We start from the raw sequence: 12,291 nt of genomic DNA on the forward strand, positions 1-12,291 counted from the left end.
TAGAACACAGGGATTAGTTATTATTAAAAGAATATTTTTATTATATTTATATTATCATTTCAATTCCTTTCCTTTATAAGAAAATATTATTTATTTTAACATTCACTTAATTTTTTATTGGGTTATTTGGTTTTATTTCTCAATTGAATTGATGTTAGTCACTTTGGAGAAGTGACTCACAGCAATATATGGAGCAATTACACTTTTGGATTTCTTGTCTTCCTACACAGGATACTTTTTAACATGTCCTAATTTCCAGACATCAAGAGGTTCCTTATTGTATCAAACCACATAAAAGGAATTTAACTAAAGTGTTTCTGGGAAGGGGGAACAAGAAAGAAACCTATTGTGGAAGCATGAATCCCCCATTTATAGTTAATATATGACAATCCCCAGGGCTATGATCAGTTTATAGTTGCAAATGGGAAAGATGTGATAAGGATAGAGAAAAAGGAAGGGTGAAGCTCCTGTTTGCTTATGAGGGGAAACCATCTTTTCCTTGGCCTTCCCCTGGTTGCCACAGTCTCCATGGATTTGTCCACAATTTCTTTATAACCTAGGAACTGAATGGGCTCAATGACTTTATATTCTTGTCCAACTTATGCACAATGGGAATGCCAATGAACAGATTTAGCTAAAGCATTATTTCTTCAAATAGGCATTAAAGATATTTGATATTCACTTGAAGATCATTGTGCTTGGCTGTATCCAAAACATATTTTCTCTGTTGATTTAATGGATAATTTCCTCATATCAAATGAGTAAATCCTGGGCTATGCTACCTTTCATATCACCACAGGTGTTGAGTTGCTCCTCAATTAGACCCATGTAGTGAAAGAGCTGCTGGATGGTACAGTAGATAGAGTATTGGGACAAAATTCTTAAGGACTTCATCTTCCTTAGTTCAATCTGATCTAAGACAATTACTAGCTATGTGAGTCTGTACAAGTCACTTTGTCTCATTTTGTCATCTATAAAATGACATAGAAAAGGAGTTGGGTATGACTGAGCAACAGGAAACAATGGGTACTTCATAGCATTGCTACATAATACATGGATTCTGAAAGGCCTTAGATGTAGGGACCGGGGCACAAGACTATCACTTACACTTCAATATTCTTTGGGCCAACCTCTCCTTTGCTGTGCTGTGTCAGACTCTTATGTTACCACACACTACCAGCAAGAAATCTGGTTATTTTTATCTAACGCTATCCAAAGACAGGAATTGTTGTCATGAATAATGAAGTACAACAGACATCAAAATCTTAGGCTGCATCACACAGTATGAATTCACAGCAGATGCTGGGTTGTCAGGTCCATGTCATATTAGCCTCTAAAATAGTTTTCCAAGTTCTAGGCACTCTAGCTTTGTTAAATCAGCATGATCTCATTAGTGGCCATGGAGAGATCTGGAGGAGTCCTCAAATCAGGCAAAGTGTTGTGGACAGGAGGGCTTGTAGATGCCCACTGAAATTCAAATGACTTCTGGAACTTATGAGATAAAAAAGATAATCATGCTATCCTGTGAATGCTAGCTCTACTTTTTTATACTTTGGGTTTTTTTAATGATTTCAGATGATAACATTGGTTAATTTGGTATCTTCATGTTATTCTTCAAAGGTTCAGAAATATCCATTATCTTATACATTGACAATTGAAACATGATATTATCTAACAAGACCAATGTTCATCCTTCCACTTTCATTCTCATTGGAATTCCAGGACTGAAGACTGCTCAATCTGGATCTCCATCCCTTTCTGCATGGTGGACATATTGGCTCTCCTGGGAATCTTTGCTCTGCTTTTTATCATCAAAACTGACCAAAGCCTTCATGAGTCCATGTACCTCTTCCTAGGTATGTTGGCTGTGACAGACCTGTTTGTGTGTACCACTGCTATTCTCAAGCTTCTCAGCCTCTTTTTGTTCAAAGACAGGGAAATCCGGTTTGAAGCTTGCCTTACACAAATATTTTTGATTCACTCCTGCTCCATAATGGAATCTGGTTTCTTTCTGGCTATGGCCTTTGATCACTATGTGGCCATATGCAAACCTCTTAGACATTCAGCAATCCTGACCCACACAGTCATTGGGAGCATGGGATTGGCTATTATTTTCCGTAGAGCTGTGCTACTTTGTCCTCACCCCTTTCTACTCAGATGGCTTCCCTAATGAAAAACTAATTTCATTTCTTATACCTACTATGAGTTTATGGCCTTGATCAAGCTGGCCTGTGCTGAGACTAGAATACAGTGCTTATGGCAGCGGTTCTCAACCTCATAATTTGTAGCAATGAGAATACATAATGCATATCAGGTCTTTACATTCTGAATCATAACTGTAGCAAAAGTACAGTTTTGTTGTAGCCACCAAAATACTTTTTTTTGTTTTGGGGTCACCGCAACATGAGGAACTGTATTGCAGGGTCACAGCATTAGAAAAGTTGAGAACAACTGGCTTCTGGCCTAATTGTTGCTTTTATTACTGGAGGACTGGATTTGTACTAATCATCAGTGCCTACATTTTCATTCTCCATCCTGTCTTCCAGCTCCCTTCTAGGGATGCACATCTCAAAACCCTGTGAAACTTTGGATCTCATGTTTGTGTCATATTAATTTTCTTTACCCCATGTTTTTTCTCATTCCTCACATGCAGATTTGGACACCATGTTGCTCCTCATGTCCACATTTTTGTGGCTAACATCTACCTACTAATTCAACCTATGCTAAATCCTATTATCTATGGGGTAAGGACTCAGAGAATCCGGGAGAAAATCCTCAAAGTTTTTAATCCTCTAAAGGCCTGAAAGATTATTTCATATAGAAAGAAATCAACATTGCACCTTATCATTACCCTGATTTCATGCATTGAAGGGATTTGAGGAATAAGAAATAAGGGAATAACACTACAACATTGATATCTGAAAAAAATAAAACAATCTCATCAGTAATGAAGAGTACAGTGATTGCAAAAAAAAAGATATCTTTAATTTCCACTGTGAAGGAAAACTTATTTTGACTTTTCCTGATTTCCAAGGATGGATAGAACTAGTTATGTGCCCTATTTCTAATAGCAGAGAGTGTGGGTCTACAAGTCAATAGCATACTTGCTCATAACTAAAAAAAAATATTTTTGTGACAACTATTAGAGGATACAACATTCTCTAAGGAATAAACTGTCAAGGAAGATGATTTCTTGTGAAAAATATTTCTGTAATTTGTAGACACACTACTAGTGACTATGTTCTTGAAAACAACTTTCTAGTCCCAATTATGCTATAAAACCCAAAATGAAAATATATTGTTTTAATTCCCTTTTCCCCAGATGCACAAGTGAATAATGGGAAATATGGGGTTAAGACCCAATGTTCCAGTGATTGGATCTGTATCAGTTGAGAGGATATTTATTTGTTCAAAATTCAAGTCCTTTAATTCTCCCCCTCTTTCCATCTCAGTTTGATGATGATACTAGAGAGACAAAAGTAATGCTGATGCAAGAAATGATGATCACCATTTTATTGCTCATGATGAAAGAGTTGATTATGTTAATATACATAGAATCATATATTTTGTGGTAGTAGATGTGGAGCTGACACAAACTTTTAAGCTTATCTAGTCAAATCCCTTTAATTTCTAAAATGAAAACTGAAGGCTGGATTAAGTCAGTCATACATCTAGTTTCAATTTCACAGTTTCTAGATTCCAATTATAGTAGTCCTATATGCTGTGCCATATAGCCTTTCAATTCAATGTACCAGACATGGAATGTTGATGATGATATTTGTGATGCTAAAAACAGAGATAATGATGATGTTGATGCTGGTGTTGATGTTGTTTAACATGGCGATTATAATAACTATGATGGCAGTAAATAGAGCAATGATAAATCAGTTGATGTACAAAGAAAATCAAGCATTGATATGTTAAAGTACTTCAATGGAACCATGTTCATAACCATGAGTACTTTCTCTACAAGGGGATATGCTTTGGACAATCCATCAATTAATGACAATACTGTTGAACTCTTGAACATATACTACCATAAGTTCAGCAAAAGACTTCAATTAAAAACAATGATAGCTTCATTGAATTCTATTGATAATTTAAAGATAATTTGAAAAACTACATGACCAATCTGTCTTTTTTTTAAATAATATTTCATTGATTATATCATTCAAATTGTTTTTCCTAAAAATTCCAGATTTACTTGAGTGATACCTTATCATTTCCATCATGCCCCCCACATGAATAGTCATATTCCTTTTGATGACTTACAACTATATTTCTTCAGAGATGTAGTGTTCCATGATTCATTTTTATATGGAATCACTGGAAGACAATTGATATTAAAAAGAGGAACTTTTCTTTAAAGAATTATTGTTATTAAAAAAAATTGGAATTTCTAAAAATCAGTTACCCTGCTCTTTTTTCCTAGTTAATTCTCATATTATTTTATTGTATTATTACTTTTAATATACAAATTATATCTGTACATATATTTTGCATATATACAAAACACATATGTAAACAGATATATTATATACCTACATTAATATATAGAGCATATGTGTGTATACATATATATATATTACACAATCTATAAAGGTAGTCAATATAATTGCAATATAATTGGAGTAATATTTATTTTTCATACATCTTGTTTTACTGCATGAATATTTAAGCTAAATTCTTTGGCCTAATTATGAAATCTCTTCGGGGAGAATTTTATGTATTTGTTTCTATTTATCAGTGTCAGAAAAATGTGATCCACCAAGAGGAAACTGTGGAAGTATTCTCTTTATATAATGAATCTGTATTCAACTTGGATTCTAGTACAAACATTTATTTAAAATCTGATAAAATGTGATAAAATGTAATATTGAGTTTGAATCTGATATGAAGAATTGATAAATAGATTAGAGAGATATACAGACAGATAGATAAATAGAAGGATATATAGATAGATAGATGGACAGACAGTCCCTTAAATCCTTAAGTAAGCACTTACTATGTGCTGAGCACTGTGCTAAGTATTGGGAATAAAAATAAAAGCAAACTTTAAGACAGTCATCTCAAGGAGTTTAGAGTCTAAGGAAGGAAGATTGCATGTAAAAGAAAGTTTAGACATGTTGCTGGTCTAGATTAGTTAAAGAAATACTAGTGTCAAGAGGGGACCAGAACAGTCTAGTGAGTCATGACCTGAACCAGGTTTAGAGTTAACATGAATGATGTAAGTGTCTCCTCAAATGGAATTTTGATGTTGAATTCATGTTTCAGAGGAGACAGTAGATGTGGACTATTTTCTATATAGTTCAACTCAAAAAGTTAAGTGACTATTTTCTACTTTTCAAGATGAGCATTGTTCCAAGGGATAAGAAGGAATTCCATGGGCTAAGAGAGGAACCTATTGATATATATATATTATATTTTTGTCCATGCAGATCCCTTTCCTCTTCATTTCATTCATTTTGGGTATGGCCTCAGGTGTTGTATCTCAGAGTCAATTAAATGAATTCTGAGAGCTCATTCTAAACTTTTATTCCAGAATGGACAGATAAATTCATGGCTTGACCAACAGACTAGTATGCTTGTTTTCCCACCTCTCTTCTGAAAGTTGTGATTTTCCTTTTCATCATTATGTATTTAATGAGTATGACGTGTTATTTCAGAGGTCTATTAATGTGAATTTCTTTGATAATTATTCATTTTAAATTCTTCAAATGATTGTTGATAGTGATTTTCTTTTCTTTCCTTTTTAGTTTTAAAATAAGCCAACTCATATTCTTTCACCATCTATCTACTAGTATATGACTCTTTTTCTTGGACATATACATCACTTTTTGTATCTAGGAAATTAGGTCTTGATCAGATATACTTATTCCAAGATTTTTCCCAGATGTTTTCCCAAGTTAAATGTATTCATTTCATTTGTGCAATGAAAGTATATATAATGAAAATTGTTCTTTTCCTTCTTTGATTCTATATCTCTCTTAGACTTCATTCTAGTTATTGCAAGAGTAGTGAATTTTTACCTCATTATGTTGGGAATTTGAATTTACAAAACTTAAAAAAATATTCACTTATATATATTATGTTTCAGAGAAGAATTTCTTTATTGTTAACTAATGTCAAATGGTCTTGAAAATTAGTCTAAATAAGATTTACATCTGATATTATTGGCCCCTACTACTCTTTCCTCCATTTTTATTATTTCCCTTGAGACTCTTAACTTTTTATTATTATACATGAACACTGATATTATTTTTTAGTTCTAATAAATATTTCTTAATATTATCAATAAGAGCTAAATAATGAATTAATTAGGCAGTATTGGGCATTTTTTTGACATCCATGAGTGATTATATTTTTTCTAACAGTTTAGGCAAACTTTCTTTATAGAGTGTTTTATGATTTTGTTTACATATTTCTGAGTTGTGTCTTTGAAACAGTGTTCCAAGTATTTTATATGACCTTTAAATATTTTGTATGGAATTTTATTTTCTATTTCTTCCTACAGAATTTTGTTGATAATATACAAATATTATTGTATGAATTTATATTATATACTTAATCTTTGTGTATATTTACATAAAAAACTCATCCTGATTTCACTGCTTCAATTCATTTTCAGTTAACTTATTAACTGCCTAACACAAAGTGTCAAGTTTTTGTCATATATTGCTATGGCAATCTGGCAAATGACTTGGAAATCTTCTCAGAGTAATATTTGCTTTATTTTAAATGCATATGTTATGATACCCAGAATTAAAATTTAAGCCAATTATTTGAAATGAGATTTTTAAAATATTGGAAACAATAACCTGATAGATAAATAAATAGACCATAATGGCACCTGAAAAAAAGTGAAATCTTTGTTTTCTCTTTTTGTATTGAATTCTTCCTTTTCTTTTTCATGAAATTGTTATAGGTAAAATTTCTAGTACCTGTTGTTGCAGTAATTGCAGAAATATTCATCATTATATAACTTTGAATTTGTTGCACAAAACTCTAAATAGTTTCTATTGCATATAATATTTGTTCATGGTTTTATAGAGCTATCATTTACCATTTTAAGAAAGAATATTTTTTCCTAAGGTCAGTTAAGTTGCACAGTGGGTAGAGCAATGGATCTGCTCAAGAAAACTCATCTTGGGGGCACCTGCGTAGTTCAGTGGATTGAAAGCCAGGCCAAGAGATGTAAGGTCCTAGGTTCAAATCTGGCCTCAGAAACTTCCCAGTTGTGTGACTAGAGGCAAGTCATTTAACCTCCATCATCTAGCCCTTTCCACTCTTCTGCCTTGGAACCAATATGCAGCTTTTGTATTCAAGAAGAAAGGTAAGGATTAAAAAAAAAAAACTTATCTTACTGAATACAGATGTGGCCCATTCACTAATTGAATACAGACAAATAATAAATCTTCATTTCCTCAGTTCCTCAAATATTAAACAAGCTCAAGAAAGAAACCACAAACCACTCCTTTATCTTCCAAGAAAATGTCCATGTCCAAAGAGGTTATGTAGAGTTGGACAGGAAAAGGATTAAACAGCAACAATAAAATCCATGTATATATTTCTTTGTATGCTTTCTATTTCCTTTTAAGATTAGAAGACAGAATTGTGTCATAAAAATATTATAAAATTATCTCTACTTTTTTATTTAAAAAATATGATACTAGAATTGCTTGTTCCTTTAATGCTTTAAAGAATTCACTTTTAAATATGGTCTATGGATTCTATTTCCCCCATTATGAATATTAGTTTATGGCTTGTCAAATTTGTTTTTTCAATGATATATATACATATATATGTTTATACATATACATATGTATGAATTTATGTTGATATGATATTTAAGTGAGCTGATTCTTTTGTATTTTATTTTTGAGGGCATTTTATTTAGCTTGCCTGAAATGTGCATGGTATTGTCATAATTAAAAATGTCAGGAGGCAGAGTTCCAAGTACTAAAATTAATTAGACCAGCCAATATAAATTAAATTAGTGAAAAATTATCTCTATAACTAAAGACAAAGACATTTAATATGTTGATTTATTAAATAAAATTTTGGAAGCTCATTATTCAACCCTTCCCCCAAACTTTCCAAGACATCTCTAACTAAGCAATTCCTAATGGGGAGGTAGACTTAATAATTTAGAATCCTTCCCTAAGTCTTTGAGAATGATTGAAAATCATATGCCTGATCCTAGGATTCTAAAGTCTAGTGCTAGTTTCATAAAGATTAAAATGAAGCAGTCCTTGTTTTCAAGGATATTATATTATATTTCATGTGAAGACAATATTCATATATATACTAAAACAAATATTTTAAAAATAAAAGGAGAATATCAGTGTGGGGAGAGCAGCAATAATTGAGATACTTGGAAAAGCTAGGTGGAGAAGGTAACAGTTGAAGTGAAACTTGAGGCAAAATAGGGATTCCAAAACAGGGATCAATAGCAGGATAAATTGGAGATAATAGAGGAAAAGCAGAATAAAAAGCAAAAAGTCAGTTTGTCTGGAACATAGAGTTCTAAAGGCCAAACAATTTGAATTGAGACTAGAAGAATATTTCAAGACTATATTGCAAAGATTTTAAAAAATCAAATAGAAGAGGTGATATAGCATCCCAGAAGTAATGAGAAACCAAAGATTCTTCTTAAGTAGGCAAATAATATGATTCGACTTGAGTTCTAGGATTGTTAATTTGTTGACTGAGAAGAGGTTGGCGTAGAGATGGGAGAGACATGAAGTAGGAAAACTAATAAGAAAAGTACTCTGAGTCCAGGTAAAAGGTCATGGGGCCCTGAACTGAGGAGAAAGGACGAAGTAAGTACAGGAAGGTGATGGTAAACATGATATGTTGAGAGCCTGGATATGAAGTTAAGGTATACTGAGAATTTAAGGATGATGTTAATGGATAACATGAAGTTCTGTGATTGTAAAGATAGTGGTACCCTGGATAGAATTGGAGAAGTTCAAAGAAGATTGGCTTTTGGGATGGGAAGATAATCATCTCTGTTTTGCACATACTGTATGTGACACATTTATGGGACATTCATATGATGATTTCCAATGGCCAAGGAGCTAGAAATGAGCTTGGAGAAGATTGAAAAAGAAATATGAGGAAGTCTTTTAGTGCAATATGTGTATAAATTTATAATATCTAAATAGTTCTTTATGCATTAAATAGATGATGACTGTAGTTAGGAGCAAGAAACATAAATATTCTCAATAAACCGAGAAGGGTAGTGGCTAGCAGTCAACTCCATTTTGGTGAATCCTTTACACATCCTGATTTTAGTTACACATTTACCTATATAACTTACATATAAATGAACATAAGCTTACTTACATATAAGTGAACATACATGCAAATTCTGCATGCATTAATCCATTCCCTCCCTAAAGAGTTTCAGCAAAACAAAGAGATAGTTGAAGAACAAAGCCCCTCTGTGGACTTAGGGCATAGTATGTCCTTCTACTGACTTTCTATGACAAGGTCTAACTACAGAGGTCTCCCCTAAAATATAAACCCTTAATAATGCTTGGATGGATCACCTTGATTTTGTAAGCCTCATTCCCTTAAAAGGCCTACATTACAAATGAATACAATAAGATGTTTCAATGTTGTACACTAGTACAGCATTCCCTCCCTCTTCCATTTTTCTCTCTTCCCCTAGCTAGAAGATGCTTTTCCTGGGTAGAATGAAAATGATCCCATATAATTTAAGTCCTGAGTCTTGTGTGATGGAGATTATTTTTTGGCACAACCTACCCCCAGGTAGAGTGGATTTTCTTAGGGAGAAGTAGACGAATGATCCCTACACGAATCTGTTTGGTCTTCACACTGTAAATGATAGGGTTGAGTATGGGGGGCACCAACAAGTAGATATGAGCCATGAAAATATGGACAAGGGGAGAGGCATGTTTTGCAAAACGGTGAACAAGAGATAGACCAATCATGGGCACATAAAGGATGAGAACAGCACAGATGTGGGAGGCACATGTGTTGAGAGCCTTGAGTCTTTCCTTCTGGGATGCAATGCTCAGTACAGAACGGAGAATGAAGATGTAAGAAATCAGAATGCCCAAGGCATCAAATCCCCAGAGAATAATGATCACAACCACTCCATAGATGACATTAAATTTAGTGTCAGCACAAGCCAAGTGAATCATATCCTGATGTAGGCAGTAAGAGTGAGAGAGAACATGAGAGTGGCAGTAAGGAAAGTAGGCAAGACTGACCAATGGTGGAGTACTGGTGAGAGAGCTCCTCAAAATAGCTGTTATTCCAATCTTAATGATGCGCTTTGGGGTGAGGATGGTGGAATACCTCAGGGGATGACAGATGGCTACATAGCGGTCAAAGGCCATTGCTAGGAGCACTGCAGATTCTGTTAAGGAGAAAGTATGAATAAAAAACATCTGTATTACACATGTGTTGAATTCAATCTCATTAGAAATGAACCACAAAACTCTGAAGACAGATACAAGTGTGGGAAGGGACATGCCCATATCAGTGAGGGAGAGCATGGCCAAGAAATAATACATGGGTTCATGGAGGCTTGGGTCAGTCCGGACAATATGAAGGATGGTACAGTTTCCCAGTATTCCAATCATGTAGAGAATGAAGAAAGGGATGGAGATCCAGTGGTATAGTTCCTCATATCCAGGAATTCCAGTGAGATAAAATATAGTGGACAGAGAACTACTGGAATTGAAGTCTGCCATGGAACTTCTGTGTAGAGCCACAATCCCATTCCACACCCACTCACTTCTATAAGGAAAAGAAAGACACAAAAGCAGTTGTAACAAAGAATTCAAAATGTATTTTGTTGTACTTTGATGTTAGTTTTTTAACCATTTTTACATTTACCTTACATTTTCTTTTCATCTATATTCATAGCCAACCTTTCCTCTTCCTTTGCTATTTTTAATTCCCGAGTTCACTCTATGATCCATTTTGTTCCTAAACAGCAGATATGAGCAATAGGAAGCCACCTGTTCTCATCATAAATACTATAAAACATAAAGGGTTTTGGGAAAACATTGCTGCATTATTGAAACCAAGCCCAATGTGGCTGAAAAAATAAACCTCTTGCTTAGAGACTGGATTTATTTAATATTTAACTCAAGAAATCCAGGTTATGTTAACCCTAAGCATTTACCCAGGAGATGAAAATAGTTATAAATAATGTGAGGGATTTCTTCTGCAATGCATCTCAAGAAATCCATGCATTTTATCTGGAAAGTGCCTGTGTAATGGCACAAAAATTAGAGTATTAGAAATGGGGTCTCTGACAGTCTCCCTTAGAGTCCAGATTGACCTAAATAGTGTCAATTTATATGGCAAAATCCAGGTGAGTAACCTTGGAATTTGAGTGGAAAAAAGACCTTATTCCTTTGTTTGAATTCTCCATAATATATGGAGTTCTGTGACTCCTTGAATAAGGAAATTACTCAGGGTGGGGTTAGAATAAGCCTAGCAATTGGTTTTTCACAAATTATTAGTCCCTGATCACTCAAATGTTATTAGAGATAGCTCTGCAATCTATTAAATTTAGCCAGTAGTCCTATGGCAGATTCTACCTCTCTGTCTCTCTCTGTCTCTCTGTCTCTCTCTGTGTCTCTATCTCTGTCTCTGTCTCTGTCTCTGTCACTCTGTGTCTCTCTCTCTTTATCTGTTATTGTCTCTGTCTCTCCATCTCTGTCTCTCTTTCTCTCCCTGTTTACATCTCTCTGTTTTTCTGCCTCTCCATCTCTCAGTCTCTCTGTCTCTCTGTCTGTTTATCTCCCTCCTTTTTTTCCTCTTCCTTTATTCCTTCAACCTTCTAGTAGTATAAACTCCTAAAGCAGATACCTGTGTCTGTGACAGTTACCCTGGTACCCTAATGGTTATACACTATGATCCAATGCTCAAATCCAAGAGCTACCAGATGACCAAGTGACTTGCCAGGAGGTGATTCTTTAATCACATATTAGTGTTGTCTTTTCTTGTCCTTATAGTGACCATCACTAACAGGTCACCAAATATCAATCCAATACATATTCACTTGGAAGAAATTCAGGTGAATGAAGGAAACTAGAAAGTATTCTCCTTGATTCAGTGGTTATGGACTGAACACACATGAGCAATGAAAAATCCTAATGTTTTTCTCCTTTATTTTCTGTACAAGCTTCCCAGTATTGTTTGTAGATTCTGCTACTATAATATATTTCTAAGAAAAAATGTAGCCAGCCAAAAAGGAAAAAAAAAGAAAAAAACTGTAGTCAGAAAGATTGAAATGGTAGGGAA

The 12,291-nt window shown here is 34.1% G+C and overlaps 1 protein-coding gene and 1 pseudogene across 1 annotated transcript; one reads left to right on the forward strand and one right to left on the reverse strand.

Annotated features, from left to right (window-relative positions):
• The first annotated feature begins 1,661 nt into the window (after nucleotides 1-1,661).
• LOC100618287 (olfactory receptor 52K2-like) lies at nucleotides 1,662-4,371 on the forward strand (annotated as a pseudogene).
• A 4,909-nt stretch (nucleotides 4,372-9,280) lies between these two features.
• LOC100618325 (olfactory receptor 51V1-like) lies at nucleotides 9,281-11,780 on the reverse strand. The gene has a single exon (XM_007491170.3). It carries the CDS (start codon nucleotides 10,725-10,727, stop codon nucleotides 9,768-9,770), a length of 960 nt encoding a protein of 319 aa, XP_007491232.1. The 5' UTR covers nucleotides 10,728-11,780; the 3' UTR covers nucleotides 9,281-9,767.
• Nucleotides 11,781-12,291: the final 511 nt, after the last annotated feature.

The sequence above is a fragment of the Monodelphis domestica genome, chromosome 4 (assembly GCF_027887165.1).
Source record: "Monodelphis domestica isolate mMonDom1 chromosome 4, mMonDom1.pri, whole genome shotgun sequence".
NCBI classification, from domain to species: domain Eukaryota; kingdom Metazoa; phylum Chordata; class Mammalia; order Didelphimorphia; family Didelphidae; genus Monodelphis; species Monodelphis domestica.

Coding starts and splice junctions, on each gene's coding strand:
- LOC100618325 (XM_007491170.3), bottom strand. CDS start 10,727: ATGGCAGACTTCAATTCCAGTAGTTCTCTGTCCACTATATTTTATCTC.